Source organism: Cydia amplana, chromosome 16, assembly GCF_948474715.1.
Source record: "Cydia amplana chromosome 16, ilCydAmpl1.1, whole genome shotgun sequence".
Classification (NCBI taxonomy): Eukaryota; Metazoa; Arthropoda; class Insecta; order Lepidoptera; family Tortricidae; genus Cydia; species Cydia amplana.
This window is the reverse complement of record NC_086084.1, coordinates 2,701,141-2,723,493: the sequence shown is the minus strand read 5'-3', so window position 1 is coordinate 2,723,493 and position 22,353 is coordinate 2,701,141. Positions and strand designations below refer to the sequence as shown.

General features: G+C 41.7%; 1 protein-coding gene across 1 annotated transcript in view; it reads left to right on the top strand.

The window, feature by feature from the left end:
* Window positions 1-22,353, top strand: part of LOC134655430 (oxysterol-binding protein-related protein 9) — a 140,213-nt gene that overhangs the window by 104,323 nt on the left and 13,537 nt on the right. The window contains exons 9-12 of the mRNA XM_063510898.1: window positions 6,217-6,314; window positions 19,914-20,020; window positions 21,315-21,400; window positions 22,074-22,251. Coding sequence (XP_063366968.1) covers window positions 6,217-6,314; window positions 19,914-20,020; window positions 21,315-21,400; window positions 22,074-22,251 — 469 coding nt within the window. The remainder of the gene's footprint in view (window positions 1-6,216; window positions 6,315-19,913; window positions 20,021-21,314; window positions 21,401-22,073; window positions 22,252-22,353) is intronic.

Sequence of the window (22,353 nt, the reverse complement as noted above, 5' to 3'; positions counted from 1 at the left end):
GTTCATGGAACATTTAGATAGCAAAGTTATAAAGTTTAGTGAGACCTAACCTAACAGTATTCTAAGTAAACAGTATTTACAAGAGTAAGTAGGTATTTGTACTTTGCAGAGAGGCAATAGTACAGCGTTCATTTTAGAACAGAGAGAAATACCTATGCAATATTCCTTTGTTGAATATCGCTTAAAATAAAAGAGATAAGTTTCTTAAGAGAATAACTACACCTATAATTAATATTTAAGTTGTCTTGTTTACAGTATACCAACGGCTTAGAAAAATATGGTAAAATTATAACATACCTATTAAAGTAAGATAAAAATAATATCTAAAGCTAAGAGTAGGTATCGAGTACGGTTATGTTCATGTTAGAACACAATAGAGATGAGTAACATTTTCTTTATAAATATTACTTCTAGTAGGAAAAAAAAATTAGGTTTCATTAACCTAACTATTAGTAAGTAAGTTAAGAGTATCAAGAAAAGGTAAGGCGGTAATGGAAATTACTTTAAGAACTAAGTTTCCTTAACAAAAAAATATAATTAAGTAGGTATTTGCATAAATGACTATAGTAGGTACTAGCAAATGGCTTGGTACAGAGTTCTTATGTTAGAACATAGAAAGTAGCTTCACTTTCAGTAAGTATTGGTAATAAAAATAGAACGCTTTAGCCCTAAATTGCAAGGCCTATAAAGCAATAAATAAATAAATATAAGAATAGTTAAAGTGAGACAGAGCGAACTAACTTTGACCTTCGAGTGGAGATGACCTGTGCAGAGAAGACCAGAGACGGCTGCGAGACAACGATGAGAGGTATAACCCACCAACGACTTCTGCAGACCTGAAATTTACCAGCGACCAACAAATTTGAGGGAAAAAGGAGGCAGATTAATTTTAGTGTTGTCGCTTGGTGCATTTTGAAAAAATAATGTTTTTAAGTTTTACTTAACAGTGGTCTCTTTTTACATAAAAAAATTAGTGCATCTTTGAGCAATAAGTCTGTCTTACATACAGAGTTATTATTAAATCATTGAGATAAAATTTAGGTACAGATTGGTACAGAGTAGTCAATGTTTAGAGAGTTTCATAATCAAAATTTAAAGAAAAATACAGTTTCTTGTTTTTAGCAAAAAGTATCACAATTTATAAAGTTGTAGTATTAGAAAATAGCTTTATCAGCTTTTAATATATTATGTTGACATACATAGTCAAAGGTCAAAGTATTAAATAAGTTGTAGGCAAGCAAGCAGAACAAACCATGGCGTCTTAAACTAAAATTAAAAATGTGCGCAGTGCATTAGTGAGCTCAAAAAAATAGCAATAAAAGATTTCTTTCAGAATCCACAGACTGCGACAGCAATATAAAAGCGAAAGCGTAGCCCCACGTTGGGCGCCAAAATTGTAACAGGTATTGTCACTTTTGTTGAGCTGCAGACTATCGGTGGTGTTTCTCAGGGTTCGTAGGTTCGACGCTATGCTGTCACACAACCCGTCTGTGAAATTCCTTAAGAAATATACTTACTAAACGTATTTATAACTAGGTATGGGCGCCAGCACGCTGTACAGCGTACAAAAAAAGGTTAAGCTAGAATGAGATAAAGTAAACTATTTCTTTGAGCTTGAGACAGTTATGTATTCTAAAAAAAAACAACTATCAGTTAGTATAAGGAGGTAGTACAGAGGATAACCTTACGCTATTATTATGTATCTAAGCTTAATGCTATTACAGTAGACTGGTTACGCAGTCTAGATTAAAGTTTATCAATTTCTAATCACTGAAGTGTGCACCGAGCATTCAAAGTCTATAGAGAGGCCACTGTCGTGTTTGCTAAAGTTTTAAAATTAACTGAGAGATTAGATTGGACCACACCTGAGTCACGTGTCTGTAGCAGATGGCAGTGGAGCCGTGGCCACGCTGTTCCAGTGGCGTGCCGAGGATGCAGCCAAAAGTCGCGGTGACACGCGTCGAAACCGTCGGCGCGCGTCCAGTTGGCTGACTCCCCAGTCACGCCAACGTCGCGGTGAGCAGCATGGACCACGAGCCCAAGGCTACAGCGGCATCCAGCATTGACACGTGCCCGGAGAAAGAGTAAGCGTGCCCAAGTAACGGAGTGGACCGATGGGTGGATGGGTAGATAGGTAGAGGGACGGATGGACCGGCATCAAAGCTAAAGAAAAGAATTATCATAAGAAACATGTCACACCCTGACTATGTATGTGCATTTCCTGCCATATCCTACAGAAATAAACCCAGCAATAATTAAAACTCCCATCTTACTTCAAGAATTTAGAGGAAAACTTACAATCTGCCACGTGGTCATTTGCCACATATGTATAAAGACGAAAAAAAAGGAAAACTACACTCCCTACAATAAATATGCGAATTCTTACCCGGATTTTCATTGAAGCTGTCGATACTAAAATCCCGACATATGTAAGAATGAGTTTTAACTTGACTTTCCTAAGGAATGACGGTACACGACGCCATGTGTGTGCTGTAACAAAAGGAATGGAAAATCAGTAACGTTGCAGAGACCGAATTACATTCTTGTAACACTACATTTTGAGTTGCCACTTACCTTGCTACAAGAAGTGTGGGTGCATGTTTTTAAAGGATGCCTCCCAGGACGAATTGACTCCAGACCACGACGCTGTTCGCTCACATGCCGCCGGATCTCAAGTGATGAGAGGATCGCGTTCGACAATCGATTTCCTTTCATTCTTTTTTAAAGCTAAAGCTAAAGAGTCGAGAAATTTTGCCATGTAGCAATCGATGTCCCAAAATATTACAAAACAACAAATTAAAAGACTAATTATATTGCGTGTCAATATTTCCGAACTATTAAACCTAAATATTTAAACTATTAAAGAAGATATCTAAAGTTAAAATAATAACCATAAACAATATAGAATTATAGTTGACTTTCATCTGATCGAGTATCTCTGGATGCCAACAGATGGCGTTAAAATTAATCCGTGACGACAGCTATTCCGCTACTAGATGTCGATAGTAGTATCATAACGAGGTCAATATTACCACAGTATTTTGAACCGTTACACAATCATACGAGTATGTAGAATTTAGACGTGACTATACTTTTTACGGAACCCCAAAAACTTTTAATTGAATGCCAAAAATCCCTATTATAAAAACAAAAATAAAGCCGTATCGCCTGAAATTAATCGTCCATCGTAAATAAGCCGAAAGTTTCAGGTTTCTGATAAACGGCTGAAAAATACAACGCAATACATCACCAGAATGGCTGTAATATTTACAGTACGAGCGTACAGTCACCTGCAATAAGTATGTTACACAACGAAGGCCGCCAAAATATGTGACACGATCTTATTTGTAGAGCCATAAGAGCGTGTCACATATTTTTGCGGCCTTCGAAGAGTAATATGTTAATTATGTTCATGTTATTGCAGGTGACTGACGTACACTTAAAGCTGAGAGTACAGTTACAATTTTTCCAATCAACATTGAACCGTGTGAGTTAGGATAAAGTGCATCAAACACATAACTGTGCCAGCCTTACCATCAAAGATAACCTCCTCCTTTTAGATTTGGAAGTCGGTTAAAAAAGTAAGTATAATACTTACCATACTGACTTATTATCACGATGCCATATAGTCAAATGACGTAAAGCTCGATCGGGGAGATGCGCCTATGTTAGGCTACGGTAGGTGAGGTACAGTCGCCATCAGATATATCGGAGCGGCCAAGGTGTTCACAATATCTGAACACACACTCTAACGCCCTGACAATAGAGGCGTGTTCAGGTATTTGTGAATGCCTTAGATGGCAGTCGCCGCGGACGAAGTGTGACCGTGTACAGTCGTACACGGTCACACTTCGTCCGCGGCGGGCGCCTGCTATATGACATAGAATACCTACAGCATTTAGCTTCCAATAATAATAATAAATAATAAATAACGTTTACAATGGACTACTTTAATCTGCCTCCTTCCTGAATTCCTCGCAAGGTCTCTTAATAAAAACTATATACGCCGTGTGGCTCGCTCGTATCGTAACCGCTGTCGAGCGAACGAGCTAGAATGAGATCTAGTTTTTCAGGTTGATTTGCGAGCTATCCCGTTTTTTCGATCGTTTGCGCCCTGTGACGAGTAAGCCGGATATTACTCGTTTACAGTTGAGGACTTCTGAAAATGGAGTCTTATAGTTACATGTATCTGCTATTTATCACATTCAGTGCCGGCGACTGCTAAACGCTACTAGCGTAGCCGATAACATGCGAAAACTCTTATGTAGTGAAAAGCAATGCTCATGTTAGCAGGTCAGATGTGTATTGCCTTAAACGTTGCGCAAATTCACATTTTACCTTTAATCCTACTGCAATGATATAATCAAATTCTTATGCCAATCTATACTAATGTAAAAACAAACGAAATTAACCAGCCTGCGAGAATTATGGCCACGGTTAATTGCGTAATTTGAATAAACTGAAAGTCACAGCTATGGCTTATATAATTAAACATTTCTCATCATTTCCCTTTTTATTTTCCCTTTATATCCCGTAAACGGCGATAAGTTTATGTCGTACTTAAAACGAAGCAAAGTTGTAGGTATTCCCTTTTCATTGGGACATTTAGATTTTAAAGGTCTTTAAGGACACTTAAACACACATATATTTTAACTTCGTTCTAAATATCAACGTATCTAAAGGCTCATTTAGATTGTGCGAGAATCTATGCGAGTTAATGTTTGTATTTTTTTATTATTATTATATAGCTTCATTTCTCGCACATCCGTTTTAAAAATTGACTGTTCTTTTGTTATGTTTTCACGATGTGTGATCCCTTAAGGGTAAAAGCCTCCTCCATCTTTTTCCATTTCTCTTTGTCGGTAGCATTATTCTCCCAAGTCTTTCCTGCAATTGCTATGATATCGTCAACCCATCGTTTTCTTTGTTTTCCTGTGTTTCGTTTGCCCAGTGGGCCTTTCCATTTGGTTGTTTGAATAGTCCACCTTTTGTCTTTGTATCTAGCCAAATGTCCAATGTTTGTATACTAACCAAAAAAGTCTGCTAACGATCACACTTGTCTGACAAACTTCGGTAGCTTAGTTGGTTAAAGCGATCGGACCGGTGTTCGGAAAGGTCACGAGTTCGAAGCTTGCCCGAAGCAGTGAATTTCCCTTTTTCATTTATTTAACACATTAATTGCCACCCAGCCAAGCAAGACATCTGCGCCAGGCCACAAAAATTTCTTCATATAAAGGTGTAGTACCACGATCCCGAAGATTGGTGCGAGTTTCCATACCTTATGAATGAACGTTTATTCACAAGAACATATGGTACAGTACAGTGGATGTTATAAATTTACAATGTTGGCCCTTAATATGTTCTGCCATAAGGCATGTGAAAATTGTTTTTCCATGACATGACAAAGCCATGTATGTGAACATTAATTGCGTGCATGCAATATCTTAAGTACTAAGCATATTATGCTAATGTAACCCTTAATATCTAATAGTATAATAGTATCTAATGTTACCTTAAGGGGCCCACTGATTAACAGTCCGCCGGACGGTATCGGCCTGTCAGTTGTTCGGAACTGTCAACTTTTTGTTCTAACTGACAGGCCGATATCGTCCGGCAGACTGTTAATCAGTGGGCCACTTTATGTGTTACTTGATTGATCGGTTGAAATGATTCAAATCTCGCACCGTCTGAGCCTTTAACTGCCAAAGACGTCAACTGTCGCGCGCGGTTACATCCCAATATCAAACTTCGAGCATTACGCAAGGGTCACAAAGGGTAAACAACAAATGAAGATGCCGAGTTAGTTTGGAGTAAGACCCAACTTTGAGATTGACCTGAGTGCTTCTAACGGTAACCTAAGTTTTCCATTAGAGTTTGTTTTTGTTTCGACCTCTCAAGGAACCTTTCAACACAGTCCTGAGGAATCAATTCTTCACCAGTTTCACCACAGAATAAATAATAGTACTAAGTACAGAAGACTCACTCTCTAACAAAACGCGTCTGTTACGATCAGCACAGATATGGCCGCTAGGTGGCAACAGCGCCACGCGCGGCTTATGGCTTTCCCGAAAATCGGGGCCGGAACGGATGTACTTTTAGCTACCTGTAGCAAAGCGACGGTATCGCGGAGTGAGACACGCCTGTCTTCATTCGAAAATGATGTGATGTGTATAGTGTAGGTATGCCATATTTATCATATTGTTTGTATTGTTACAGTGCAAGTCGGAATTGTCCGGCAGAGGGCGCGCCTGAGCCGGACTCAGCGCCGCCCGTCGACCTGCCGCGGACGCGAGATGGAGAAATCGACTATGACGGTAAGTAACTTAACTACACTAAGCGCCACTTGCACCATCCACTAACCCGGGGTTAAACCCGTGTAAAATTGTAGTGGTAATATTGGTAACTCCAGGTTTAACCGGTTAAACTCGGGTTAGTGGAATGGTGCAAGTGGGCCTAAGGCCCCTAAGTGTAAGGCCTGAGTGGACGCTCGAACCGGAGCGTTCGGCGGGGCGTGCAGCGTGGCGTCGAGCTCCCAAGGGATTTGAGCAGCGTGCACTAAGGCCGCTACTATACGTTTGCATTTGTTTGACATGCACGCCGCACGCCCCGCCCCGCTGCACGCCCAACATGAGCGTCCACTCAGGCCTTACACTAAGGGTCATATCTCACCGGGACACAACGGCAGCGCAACCAGTCAGCGGCCACCAACAAAATTTGCTCCCAGGATCCATTAATTGGTTTCTTTACCTCAAACTGCTCAAATATGGAGCCATAATCGATAACTTATATTCTAAATTAAGAGAGTTGGTGCAATGCCTATTATTTAATCTAAGTTTATTCCAATCTATCTGGTCTCAAGTACCTAACAGGTATCTCTGATATGCCTCGTTCAATCCCTTTTATCAGATTAAAATTTAATTGAGTTTGGTACAAACGGCCGCATGAGTACAGAACTATACAATTCGTTATTATTCAACGTCCTTCATTTGCAAATAGTTTTGGAAAACAATGCTGAGAACGATAGGTCAATAAACTAATATCGCGAATTTCAGCTGACGTGTTAACGATCGGTTAAGCAACGATATGTGTAACCTTTTATAGGTCTATAATAGGCCTATAATATGGATGCGAACGTATTACCTATATTAGTCCGGGGTGTAGTATCATTAGGTTATAGCCGGGGTCTCCAAACTAAGGCCCACGGGCCGGGTCCGGACTGCGAGCTCTTACTTTTGAGCCCGTGGAAAGGTAGCGGAGCCAAATTTCTGGTAATGGCTCTTGAGTCAAATACATTTGAAGACCCCCTAGGCTATTAGAGTAATTATAAATGGCAAAGATTGACCACGATATTATTACATATACGGTTGTGTATATTTTAACTTCTACTGCTAATTGAATCAGCACTTTTAACACACATTCTGCCTATATAGGTACGTCCCACTGCTGGGCACAGGTCTCCTCTCATGCGCGACAGGGCTTGGGCTATAGTCCCCACGCTAGCCCAATGCAGATTGGGGACTTCACATACACCTTTGAATTTCTTCGCAGATGTATGCAGGTTTCCTCACGATGTTTTCCTTCACCGAAAGGCTAGTGGTAAATATTAAATGATATTTCGTACATAAGTTCCGAGAAACTCATTGGTACGAGCCAAGATTTGAACCCGCGACCTCCGGATTGAAAGTCGGACGGTCATATCCACTCGGCCACCACCGCTTCACACAACACAATCCATAAAGAAAATGCTTTAAAATCGAAATAAAATCATAAGAACTTTATTAATTCTACCTCATACCAAGCTTTAATAATTATTTTGAACCCCTCCAACTGTTCAAAACTTTCAAAAGTACCACCCCGACCACGAGTCGTTATTGCCAAATTCAGCTTCACATTACTCGAAAGCAAAAGTTTTGGAAACCGTATAAAGTAGACGTCGCGTGTTTGTTATCGCACAAGGCTGGGCTTTACTGCGACACCGTAATGTACTTCAATCACTGCCTATTGTGACTTTATACAGAAGAAAGGCTTAAGGGGTTCCCCCACGCCAATGACCGTCGATCTGTATCCCTTAGTTTTCTAATGGTTTTTGTAGCATTAACAGCAACGGCTTTAAGCAATATAGTATCCCATATTTACTTCAAAGTTCATAGTCTTTGAGATATTTGGCATCAAAGTTGAAAAATAAACTGTTCCTCGTTTAAATACAAATGGAATATGAAGAAGAACATCTCATGTGACATATTTCATCGGTAAATCAACTTTATTAAATGTTGTTTTATATAAAACGAAGCTTTGAATACGGGGCACAAGTACCTACTCATTGTTGGGGGTATTTTTGCTCCTACCTATAGTTCACTTAGTGGTGCAAAGTAACCCCATTGTGCGCCAAATTAATAGAGCCCGCCAAGAAAAGAGATTAATTTTATGACTAAAGTAGCAATTCAAAAAATATATACAATTTCGTTTATCTGAGTATATAAATAATAATAGAGAAATATCATGGTTGAATATAATAAACGATAAGTCATTTTTTTAAATTGGAGCATAGTTACCCATCAAGGAGCAAAGTAGGCACATTTTACGGTAATAACTTTTGTGTTATTTAGTTTTCAACACGTTTTTCGAGACGTCAAAGACGAACCCAAATATGTAGATTTCATATATATAAGATCCTTCACAGCAAACTAGATAAGAAAAAAGTGTTTTTTAGCCAACGTTTAAAAAACTCATAAAATAAGCATTCATTTCTTTCAAAATCCAGTCGACAAAAATGGAGATAAAAGATCGAAGAAAGAAGAAGATAGTCGTTTGTCTTAAGGGGCTCACTGATTACTAGTTCGCCGGACGATATCGGCCTGTCAGTTGTTCGGAACTGTCAACTTTTTGTTCTAACTAACAGGCTGATGTCGTCCGGCGGACTGATAATCAGTGGGCTCCTTTAGGAACTTTACCAGCGCCTGCATACAGAATATTTAAAGACACGTTTGTACTTTGTAGAATGCATTTCTCATTATCGGCAGTATACAGCCGGTGACGAACCGCTTCAATCAATCAAATTTGAACCTTAATTAATTGATTCAAAGTTATAATTCCAACTAAAAAACTACGTAGGTTGTATGTGGTAAAGAACCTCGAGATATGCTTGACTATTTATCTCGGGACTAACTAAACTAACCCCCTTATTCATAAAATGTTGTGCCTTTATCAAACGCAATTGTCAAAATGACGGATAAGAACAAATAATTATCTAGGGCTTGTTAGGACAGGTGTTTATGAAAAATAGGTAAATAAAAAACCTAAAAATCCTTGCCTTTATTCCTAATTTTGTGTCATTCATAAGAAACTTTCCGTTCCTTAACCCTCGCTTGAATCTCAATTTCGCTTAAGTAGGTAGGTATTCATCTGTGATATAAGTCACAACCACTGGAGATTAGAGTAAACTATTTACAGTATATTCACGAATTTGACGTTGTATACCGCAATCATATACTCATCATTACATAGTATAAAACAAAGTCGTTTCCCGCTGTCTGTCTGGCCCTATGTATGCTTAGATTTTAGAGACGCAACGGATTTTGATGCAGTTTTTTTAATAGATAAAGTGATTCAAGAGGAAGGTTTATGTATAATTTGTTAACCCGTGCGAATCCGGGGCGTGTCGCTAGTATTGCATAATTTAGGTCGAAGAGACACGCCGCTAGTGCGTGTGTGATGGCGTGTGTAAGGCTTCGCGTTGTTATATGTAGGTAGGTATTTGATTTGTCGTTATTGTGTACCTATATCGTTGAGATGGTATCACGTTAATAACGATGGATAACTCATACCATTCGTAGATAGCTTGAGAGACTATGCAGACTAATATACTCGTACTACAATAACTTTCATACAACGTTTTTCCGAAACAAATGCTATGGGTTGCCTTACAAGGGCATGTTTAATTAGAGTTTGGAGATTGTTTACGCCATTTGTTCCCTGGAAAATAAATACATATATATTCAAACAAATACCTAACTAAAATGTCATTCAATAGAACTTGCTAACTATGTAAACAAGCCGCCATACTAAAATTGACACTAAATGTCAATTTACTAGTAACTTTTGTTTACATAGTTAGCAAGTTCTATTGAATGACACTTTAAAAGCATAGTAGCAGCAAATCAGTGCCATACAACCATACGACTGTAAGTTTTCCGTCTCATTCACAATTCACAGTTATTACTCAAAGAAACAAGCGAAAAATGTTAACATGTCCTTACACAAACCCACCGCCATTTCAGCATATCGCAAGGAAACATAAGCCCGGGATCAACTGTCGGGAACAATGTATGCAAATTGTTTGAGCCCTAATGGCAACCTTCATAACGACTGACGCGCGTCAGACCTAATTCCCGTCGCTCAAAACATGATTATCGTGTTCCGAGGGACGAAACGCACGCTTTGAGCGTTCACGGGCCCTAACACTGCCGTAGGTACATTGTTTTAATTTGTGCATTTATTGACCTACCGTCAGTGTTGGCCGTAATGTGTAATTCTAATTAACAATTAATCATTTCCATTAACCATTAAATCCGCAATTAGTCAATTGCATTACGCATCAATTTAAATTAAGTTAATTAGAATTGAATTTTGAGACGTTTAATTACATTGATTGTCAATCTAAATTAACGTTTAATGCAATTAAATCAATTTTTTCATAAACTAATAATTAATGTTACTATTGCTTAGAAACTTGGAGCTAGGTATTAAAATTAAAAATAAGCATATGAATACAAGCTTCAGTGAATTATCAGGTCGTGATATTTTAAAATGAGACAACAAAATGACCCTGAAACCTGGCAGTAGGTACCTACTGGAACTCAGGTTTGGTGCAACATAGACACACGCCGTTTAGGCTATTCGACTCGTCACAATGAGCACTTGGGAGAGCAGTACCCAAGATGGAGCTGATGCTGAACCTTGGCTGTACCTAGTGGAACTCAGGTTTGGTGCAACATAGACACAAGCCGTTTTGGTCATCCGACTCGTCTTGATGAGCACTTGGGAGAGCAGTACCCAAGATAGAGCTGATGCTGAACCCTGGCAGTACCTAATGGAACTCAGGTTTGGTGCAACATAGACAAACCCCGTTTTAGTCATCCGACTCGTCTTGATGAGCACTTGGGAGAGCAGTACCCAAGATAGAGCTGATGCTGAACCCTGGCAGTACCTAATGGAACTCAGGTTTGGTGCAACATAGACAAACGCCGTTTTGGTCATCCGACTCGTCTTGATGAGCACTTGGGAGAGCAGTACCCAAGATAGAGCTGATGCTGAACCCTGGCAGTACCTAATGGACCTCAGGTTTGGTGCAACATAGACAAACGCCGTTTTGGTCATCCGACTCGTCTTGATGAGCACTTGGGAGAGCAGTATCCAAGATAGAGCTGATGCTGAACCCTGGCAGTACCTAATGGAACTCAGGTTTGGTGCAACATAGACAAACGCCGGTTTGGTCATCCGACTCGTCTTGATGAGCACTTGGGAGAGCAGTACCCAAGATAGAGCTGATGCTGAACCCTGGCAGTACCTAATGGAACTCAGGTTTGGTGCAACATAGACAAACGCCGTTTTGGTCATCCGACTCGTCTTGATGAGCACTTGGGAGAGCAGTACCCAAGATTGAGCTGATGCTGAACCCTGGCAGTACCTAATGGAACTCAGGTTTGGTGCAACATAGACAAACGCCGTTTTGGTCATCCGACTCGTCTTGATGAGCACTTGGGAGAGCAGTGCCCAAGATAGAGCTGATGCTAAACCCTGGCAGTACCTAATGGAACTCAGGTCTGGTGCAACATAGACAAACGCCGTATTGGTCATCCTACTCGTCTTGATGAGCACTTGGGAGAGCAGTGCCCAAGATAGAGCTGATGCTAAACCCTGGCAGTACCTAATGGAACTCAGGTCTGGTGCAACATAGACAAACGCCGTTTTGGTCATCCGACTCGTCTTGATGAGCACTTGGGAGAGCAGTACCCAAGATAGAGCTGATGCTGAACCCTGGCAGTACCTAGTGGAACTCAGGTTTGATGCAACATAGACACACGCCGTATTGGTCATCCTACTCGTCTTGATGAGCACTTGGGAGAGCAGTACCCAAGATAGAGCTGATGCTGAACCCTGGCAGTACCTAGTGGAACTCAGGTTTGGTGCAACATAGACACACGCCGTTTTGGTCATCCGACTCTTCTTGATGAGCACTTGGGAGAGCAGTACCCAAGATTGAGCTGATGCTGAACCCTGGCAGTATCTAATGGATCTCAGGTTTGGTGCAACATAGACAAACGCCGTTTTGGTCATCCGACTCGTCTTGATGAGCACTTGGGAGAGCAGTGCCCAAGATAGAGCTGATACTAAACCCTGGCAGTACCTAATGGAACTCAGGTCTGGTGCAACATAGACAAACGCCGTTTTGGTCATCCGACTCGTCTTGATGAGCACTTGGGAGAGCAGTACCCAAGATAGAGCTGATGCTGAACCCTGGCAGTACCTAATGGAACTCAGGTCTGGTGCAACATAGACAAACGCCGTTTTGGTCATCCGACTCGTCTTGATGAGCACTTGGGAGAGCAGTGCCCAAGATAGAGCTGATGCTAAACCCTGGCAGTACCTAATGGAACTCAGGTCTGGTGCAACATAGACAAACGCCGTTTTGGTCATCCGACTCGTCTTGATGAGCACTTGGGAGAGCAGTACCCAAGATAGAGCTGATGCTGAACCCTGGCAGTACCTAATGGAACTCAGGTCTGGTGCAACATAGACAAACGCCGTTTTGGTCATCCGACTCGTCTTGATGAGCACTTGGGAGAGCAGTGCCCAAGATAGAGCTGATGCTAAACCCTGGCAGTACCTAATGGAACTCAGGTCTGGTGCAACATAGACAAACGCCGTTTTGGTCATCCGACTCGTCTTGATGAGCACTTGGGAGAGCAGTACCCAAGATAGAGCTGATGCTGAACCCTGGCAGTACCTAGTGGAACTCAAGTTTGATGCAACATAGACACACGCCGTATTGGTCATCCTACTCGTCTTGACGAGCACTTGGGAGAGCAGTACCCAAGATAGAGCTGATGCTGAACCCTGGCAGTACCTGCAGGTTCAAGATGTGACGGATGACCTAAATAGCGTGGGCCTATGTTGCACCAAACCTGAGTTCCACTAGGTATAGCCAGGGTTCAGCATCAGCTCTATCTTGGGTACTGCTCTCCCAAGTGCTCATCAAGACGAGTCGGATGACCAAAACGGCGTTTGTCTATGTTGCACCAAACTTGAGGTCCATTAGGTACTGCCAGGGTTCAGCATCAGCTCTATCTTGGGTACTGCTCTCCCAAGTGCTCATCAAGACAAGTCGGATGACCAAAACGACGTGTGTCTATGTTGCACCAAACCTGAGTTCCACTAGGTACAGCCAGGGTTCAGCATCAGCTCTATCTTGGGTACTGCTCTCCCAAGTGCTCATCAAGACGAGTCGGATGACCAAAACGGCGTGTTTCTATGTTGCACCAAACCTGAGTTCCATTAGGTACTGCCAGGGTTCAGCATCAGCTCAATCTTGGGTACTGCTCTCCCAAGTGCTCATCAAGATGAGTCGGATGACCAAAACGGCGTGTGTCTATGTTGCACCAAACCTGAGTTCCACTAGGTACTGCCAGGGTTCAGCATCAGCTCTATCTTGGGTACTGCTCTCCCAAGTGCTCATCAAGACGAGTCGGATGACCAAAACGGCGTTTGTCTATGTTGCACCAAACCTGAGTTCCATTAGGTACTGCCAGGGTTCAGCATCAGCTCTATCTTGGGTACTGCTCTCCCAAGTGCTCACCAAGACGAGTCGGATGACCAAAACGGCGTTTGTCTATGTTGCACCAAACCTGAGTTCCACTAGGTACAGCCAAGGTTCAGCATCAGCTCCATCTTGGGTACTGCTCCCCCAAGTGCTCATTGTGACGAGTCGAATAGCCTAAACGGCGTTTGTCTATGTTGCACCAAACCTGAGTTCCACTAGGTACAGCCAAGGTTCAGCATCAGCTCCATCTTGGGTACTGCTCTCCCAAGTGCTCATTGTGACGAGTCGAATAGCCTAAACGGCGTTTGTCTATGTTGCACCAAACCTGAGTTCCACTAGGTATAGCCAGGGTTCAGCATCAGCTCTATCTTGGGTACTGCTCTCCCAAGTGCTCATCAAGACGAGTCGGATGACCAAAACGGCGTTTGTCTATGTTGCACCAAACTTGAGGTCCATTAGGTACTGCCAGGGTTCAGCATCAGCTCTATCTTGGGTACTGCTCTCCCAAGTGCTCATCAAGACAAGTCGGATGACCAAAACGACGTGTGTCTATGTTGCACCAAACCTGAGTTCCACTAGGTACAGCCAGGGTTCAGCATCAGCTCTATCTTGGGTACTGCTCTCCCAAGTGCTCATCAAGACGAGTCGGATGACCAAAACGGCGTGTTTCTATGTTGCACCAAACCTGAGTTCCATTAGGTACTGCCAGGGTTCAGCATCAGCTCAATCTTGGGTACTGCTCTCCCAAGTGCTCATCAAGATGAGTCGGATGACCAAAACGGCGTGTGTCTATGTTGCACCAAACCTGAGTTCCACTAGGTACTGCCAGGGTTCAGCATCAGCTCTATCTTGGGTACTGCTCTCCCAAGTGCTCATCAAGACGAGTCGGATGACCAAAACGGCGTTTGTCTATGTTGCACCAAACCTGAGTTCCATTAGGTACTGCCAGGGTTCAGCATAGCTCTATCTTGGGTACTGCTCTCCCAAGTGCTCACCAAGACGAGTCGGATGACCAAAACGGCGTTTGTCTATGTTGCACCAAACCTGAGTTCCACTAGGTACAGCCAAGGTTCAGCATCAGCTCCATCTTGGGTACTGCTCTCCCAAGTGCTCATTGTGACGAGTCGAATAGCCTAAACGGCGTTTGTCTATGTTGCACCAAACCTGAGTTCCACTAGGTACAGCCAGGGTTCAGCATCAGCTCTATCTTGGGTACTGCTCTCCCAAGTGCTCACCAAGACGAGTCGGATGACCAAAACGGCGTTTGTCTATGTTGCACCAAACCTGAGTTCCACTAGGTACAGCCAAGGTTCAGCATCAGCTCCATCTTGGGTACTGCTCTCCCAAGTGCTCATTGTGACGAGTCGAATAGCCTAAACGGCGTGTGTCTATGTTGCACCAAACCTGAGTTCCACTAGGTACAGCCAGGGTTCAGCATCAGCTCTATCTTGGGTACTGATCTCCTAAGTGCTCACCAAGACGAGTCGGATGACCAAAACGGCGTTTGTCTATGTTGCACCAAACCTGAGTTCCATTAGGTACTGCCAGGGTTCAGCATCAGCTCTATCTTGGGTACTGCTCTCCCAAGTGCTCACCAAGACGAGTCGGATGACCAAAACGGCGTTTGTCTATGTTGCACCAAACCTGAGTTCCACTAGGTACAGCCAAGGTTCAGCATCAGCTCCATCTTGGGTACTGCTCCCCCAAGTGCTCATTGTGACGAGTCGAATAGCCTAACCGGCGTGTCTATGTTGCACCAAACCTGAGTTCCACTAGGTACAGCCAGGGTTCAGCATCAGCTCTATCTTGGGTACTGCTCTCCCAAGTGCTCACCAAGACGAGTCGGATGACCAAAACGGCGTTTGTGTATGTTGCACCAAACCTGAGTTCCACTAGGTACAGCCAAGGTTCAGCATCAGCTCCATCTTGGGTACTGCTCTCCCAAGTGCTCATTGTGACGAGTCGAATAGCCTAAACGGCGTGTGTCTATGTTGCACCAAACCTGAGTTCCACTAGGTACAGCCAGGGTTTAGCATCAGCTCTATCTTGGGTACTGCTCTCCTAAGTGCTCACCAAGACGAGTCGGATGACCAAAACGGCGTTTGTCTATGTTGCACCAAACCTGAGTTCCATTAGGTACTGCCAGGGTTCAGCATGAGCTCTATCTTGGGTACTGCTCTCCCAAGTGCTCACCAAGACGAGTCGGATGACCAAAACGGCGTTTGTCTATGTTGCACCAAACCTGAGTTCCACTAGGTACAGCCAAGGTTCAGCATCAGCTCCATCTTGGGTACTGCTCTCCCAAGTGCTCATTGTGACGAGTCGAATAGCCTAAACGGCGTGTGTCTATGTTGCACCAAACCTGAGTTCCACTAGGTACAGCCAGGGTTCAGCATCAGCTCCATCTTGGGTACTGCTCTCCCAAGTGCTCATTGTGACGAGTCGAATAGCCTAAACGGCGTGTGTGTATGTTGCACCAAACCTGAATTCCACTAGGTACACCCAGGGTTCAGCATCAGCTCTATCTTGGGTACTGGTCTCCCAAGTGCTCATCAAGACGAGTCGGATGACCAAACGGCGTGTTTCTATGTTGCACCAAACCTGAGGTCCACTAGCTAGATAAAAATTACGGGCGCCTTTATAAAATTACGATATATTTTTGTTAATTGATAATTATCAATAATATTTTTAATTGTCATTAAAAATTGATTTAATTTTTAATGGTTTGTGAAGCATTAACCATTAATTCTTTTTAATTTTTAATGGTTCGAAATAAATTAATATTAATGCAAATTGATGTTAATGCGAATTGACAATTAATTTTCCTTCAATGGTTAATGGTTAATTCGAATTAACCTTTTCAATTGTTAATTTTTAATGGTAATTGGGATTAACGTTCGGCCAACACTGCCTACCGTAAGAATAGATCCAGCCATCTATCCATCATAGACTTAGGACCTTCGTACAAAAGCGCGTCCCTCAAGATTGCTATTTGCTATTTACATACGTATCAGTTTTGTGCCTATGAAATCATTTTAATATTAGGCATATTTAGTAGCACCAACCCAGTGAGCTAGCTAGCAACCAGCAGAGTGAAGGTAAAAAGTACTAAAGGCTTATAGGCGTTTAGAATAACAGGTAGGGATGACATGTCGCATCATTATCGTTTGTTTTATATACTTACTCAGTGCGGTAACATCTCTGGTACAGGGTAACTTGTATTAAAACTCTATAAGCACATCACCAAATCAAAACAAAACAAAAACATGAGCATGAGATCAGCATTAGCATGAGCATATATTATATACACGTTAACTTCGTTCCAACCGAGTGTTTCACGACACTCGCCATATTTTAAATTATGTAACTCGAAACTTGGATATCAAACTCGGGAGTTCATTAAGTCCCGTTTGATTGCAACGCCGTTTAAGTTAAGCTTAGCGCGTTAATCACCATTGATATTGTAGTTTTCATATTTATAACATATGACCATTATAGTTTTGGTGAATTAACCGTTCAGGTCAACTTATGTGTAAGCCTTGAGGGCTGGAACCTAACACGCAAGTCTAGAGGTCAGCCCGATTAATTAAGTAGACCTTGAACGGGCACAGTTTCTCGATAACCTAAAAACCTTGCCTATTTGGGGCTTTGAAAAGGTATTCACTATTCGGTTTAATATAAGGCCAAATTTTCAACCACACCATAGTCAACCATATTTACTTCTAACTAACCAACTAGTAGCGGTCAAAAACCTGTAGGTATTTACCCTTTATATGACATAGGGTTCAATCTGTAATTGTAAGACAATGCTTAGCACCTTGTAACATCACTGACTATGAAGAGGCAATGTGGCTTGAATTGATGTTTTTTTTTTTATTCTGGATCTCTCATCAAGTCATCAAATGATATACTAAACTATAACATTCAAAATTAATGAGATAGACATGATCTACATTTACAAAGCAAAGAAAATGCATAATATTTTCTATTCACAGCCTTTGAAAGCGAACCCTTTCAAGATTGGCATGTACGAATTGCCGTACATGTGTTACCCCGTTACGTGCCTTAAATATTCCACACTCGAGTGAACATCACAGCCATATGAAAATACACTCATATCCTTCCACTTAAGGTTAAACTATAATTTCTGCACAGTTCCTTTGGCGCGTTAATTAGCTCAATTTACTACTACATATTACGTCTTAAGTTGTGAGTTGTCGGAAGAATAGCTGTAGGTAGGTTTTAACCATATAATTAATAAAAACGCGCTTGTCATCGCTTCACTCGTGGTCGCAGCAATCTTTCAACTTTGTCAAACTAATCAGGCTGCATTGCCATGGGCCTAAAGTATCATTAAAAATAAAATAGGAAAATATCTCAGCACGCACTCTAACGCCTTGACAATAGAGGCGTGTTCAGATATTTGTGAGCACCTCGGACTCTCCGATATATCTGATGGTGACTTTACATTAAGTGACTATAATTAAAAAATCGAAACTCATTTCATACAATAAGTAATAGCTACAAAGCGACTATAAAAGTGGCCATCGTATAATGATGATGAGGTTATTATAAGCACATAGAATCGACAAAACATGACAGGGCATCAAGGCATTATTGTCGGCCTTGGCCTTCGAGAAAGACAGGGTGTTAATAATGTTATAACGTGTTCTAAATTTCGTATCTACTGCATGTAGGTGTAAGGGCCCCTTTTACAGAGGCCTTTAAAGAGGCCCACTGATTACCAGTCCGCCGGGCGGTATCGGCCTGTGTCAGTTGTTCGGAACTGTCAACTTTTTGTTCTAACTGACAGGCCGATATCGTCCGGCGGACTGTTAATCAGTGGGCCCCGTTATGTGTGATTGTCGTCATTTGTCGTACACCTGCATCACTTCCAAATGCTAATATTTATGTATTTGTCCCATACAATACCTAATTGAACCATTAAACAAAGTGATCGGTCCTTTGTCTTGCCCGTGATAATTTATCTATGATACCGTGCGCATTAGATGGCCTGCCACCTTGTGGCGTAAATTTGAAACATAAAAAAGACATTTACCATTTCATGCTACACAGGTGCTGTACGTAAGCAGCCTTGCGCGATCTTCACCTCCTTCCCTAAATCGGACACGTAGGGCTCATTTAGACGTTAGACGGTGCGAGAACTCTCATGCGAGTTTCATTACATTGCGTTATTTGATCGGTCGGATGAATTGTTGTAACCTCAATGGTCCGCAATGTAACTAAAATCGTATACGAATTCGCGCGCCCTCTAATTGAGCCCTTAATCTTGACATTAACGCTTCGCGCACATTGTAACTCGTGCACGAGATAGACTACCCGTATTTTCCTACTGTATTAACGCTTAATTAACGCTTTTCAAAGCCTACTGTCAGACGTTCTACACTTGCAGTCTGTGGGTAGGTTTTACACAGAGGGCATACAATGCACTAAGAGTCCAATATAACAATATTTTGAGGATGCTGTTGCGGCTGCCGAAGCACTGTAGTGCGTCCAACATGTTTGCAGAAGTACGAACGGACGACTTTTACGCAATCAGACGCAAGCGTGTGGGATCACTACTCAGGCGAGTGCGTGGCAGCGGCAACGGCCTCCTCAAAGTATTGTCGGAGAGCCTTGACTGCCCTATAACTAAATACTGGGTCGAAGTGGCCATCGGCAGGGCCAAATAGGATAAGGCTAAGTTCTGTATATATTCTGTACCTACTAACTTAGTTATTAAGTCAAAATTGTTACTAACATTATATGGATCTTTGATCTGCAATAAATGATTTTTTTTAATAAATGATTTTTATTTATTAATTAGACAGGGCCGGGTTATCTATCTTGATGATGTTGGTAAGGGCTGATTTAGACGGCGCGCGAACTCGCATGCGATTTTAGTTACATTGCGGACGGTACGGTTACGTCCAATTCAACCGACCAATCAAAACCCGCAATGTAATGAAACTCGCATGCGAGTTCTCGCATCGTCTAAATGGGCCCTAATACTGCCTTGTCGTGGCATCCTGCTTCACGCTCCCTATTGATTAGACGGTTTTATCCAATAATTAACCAATCGTAATTGTTGCAGCGTTATACGAGGAGGAGTCAGACAGCGAACTCGGTTCGATGGAGAACCATGGGTCCGTGGTCACGCATTTGCTGTCACAGGTCAAGATTGGAATGGACCTTACCAAGGTATGGTTGTATATTGTTTAACCCTCTTATAAAACTAACTAAGATGTCAAAATCACATCCAATGGCCGGTCGAAGTATTTGCAGATGCCCATCATAATAGCTTGCCCCGTCAATCCCTAGAATTGTGTCAAAACGCCCTGGATGCCCTTTAGCCCAGCCCTTTAAGCCAAATCTCATAGAAAAAGTGGAAGCTTAGGAAGGAAGAGTAGGAATAAAAGGCTTTTTTTATATATAAAGTGTTAGTAAATTTTTTATAAATATTCATACAGCTCCCTGCAAACAAAATAATAGATAAAAGATAAAGGTAAAAGATAGTTTATTCAAGTAGGCATATTACAATGAGCTTATGAAAGTTATGAACGTCAAATAAAGCTATACCGGCGAATACTACTAATAATTTTGTAAGGCACTTCTATAATAATAAGAATAACGTATCTAAACTTAGACGTTGCCAAAAGAAAATGCTATCGCGATAGATATATCGGCATAAACCTTTTACTGGCAAAGAAAATGTTTATTTTCAGTTTCATTTTAGAAATGTTAAAAAAACGGCGAACAACCACGCCGGGTCCAATAACAATCACGAAGTTTCGAATTAATCCTTCAGCGACACTGTTATATTTCTAGAAACTTCGACACTGAATGCCCAAAAAGACAGCCGTCAGGGAGTTTCAGTGTTGTATAAAGTTTTAAACTTTATTGTGGACGGACAGGGTACTAAGAAGACTTTCCTAGAGTTGTTTATCTTGAGGTCACTCTGAGTACTCAGACAGAAACACTTTTACAACACTTTTTTTAATACAGAAAGGCTTTCGTATTTCGTATTCTGTGTTGTTAATGACAACGTAATAGTACATTACATACTGAGGAGGAGGTGAATTGGGAGAAAATCCCACTTACGGGCCTAGGGTGACGTTGAAGGTTGATGCTATTTAAACATCTGTCTAAGAATATTTTAAATAAAATTAAATTTAAGTTAAATTCGTTTGCCTTTAACTGTTTTTGTTATACAGACGAAACCTATTTTGACTAACAAAAGTGCGTTTGTTTTCATCATCATTATCTCCACTTAATTGTAACTAGCGACCCGCCCCGGCTTCGCACGGGTGAACAAATTATACATAGACCTTCCTCTTGAATCACTCTATCTATTAAAAAAAACCGCATCAAAATCCGTTGCGTTGTTTTAAAGATCTAAGCATACATAGGGACAGACAGCGGGAAGCGACTTTGTTTTATACTATGTAGTGATATCAGGTATATCTTTATTAACCGTGGAAATGTTTGGTTTCAGGTCGTCCTCCCCACATTTATCCTAGAAAGGCGATCGTTGTTAGAAATGTACGCGGACTCTTTCGCACATCCCGACCAGTTTGTCAAGTAAGTATATCATTTAAACCCTGGTACATTACTGCAATGGTTTCCCGTAGATAAGTATATACTAGCTATAAAAGGTTACTGGTTCGATTGCAAAGACTGTTCCATCCAAAGTCCCCAAATTGAATTTTAACTTCACAGACATTTAGCCTAGCTCGAGTCAGTTAAAAGTTTAACAAAGTAAGTTCAATGTGGCTAATTCCGTCCACGAGCGTATATTTCTTTGATTTTCAATCGTAGGAAAAAAACCATCTACTTTTGTTTGCTGAAACTAAAAGCAATCGCTGCTTTGTCGATGAAATTATCAATTTTGTTCGTTGTTCGAGAAAAACGCTAGTAGACGGAATAGGGATATGACGGAATTAGCCACTAGCCACATTGACCTTACCTATATACAGAAGGAAATCACAGGACAATCTGCCCTTGAAAAAAAACGAAATAGAACGAAATACTTAGGTATTAAATATTTACCTTATGAAAAGTTATATGATTTTAGTTGCGAGTCATACTAGCTCTAAAAGTGTAGGGTCTGACACTGTTTAACTTTCAAGTTCGTTTTAACTCACGTTTCTCCTTTTCCTACCCTAAGCATAAAGTCAAAAGAACCTAACTTATACTAGAAAGTTATACGTGAAGATATACAATTTAGGCTTAACCCTATGTTACATTGTTCCAGGATAGTAGACCAGCCAACGCCCCGCGACCGCATGATCCAAGTGGTCCGGTGGTACCTGAGCTCATACCATGCCGGCCGCAAGTCCCAAGTGGCCAAGAAACCCTACAACCCCATCCTGGGGGAGGTGTTCCGCTGCTACTGGGACCTGGACGCTAATGAATCACAACCCCAGGACAAGGTTAGATATAAGACCAGGTGACATGATCCAAGTGGTCTGGTGGTACCTGAGCTCATACCACGCAGGCCGCAAGTCCCAAGTGGCCAAGAAACCTTACAATAC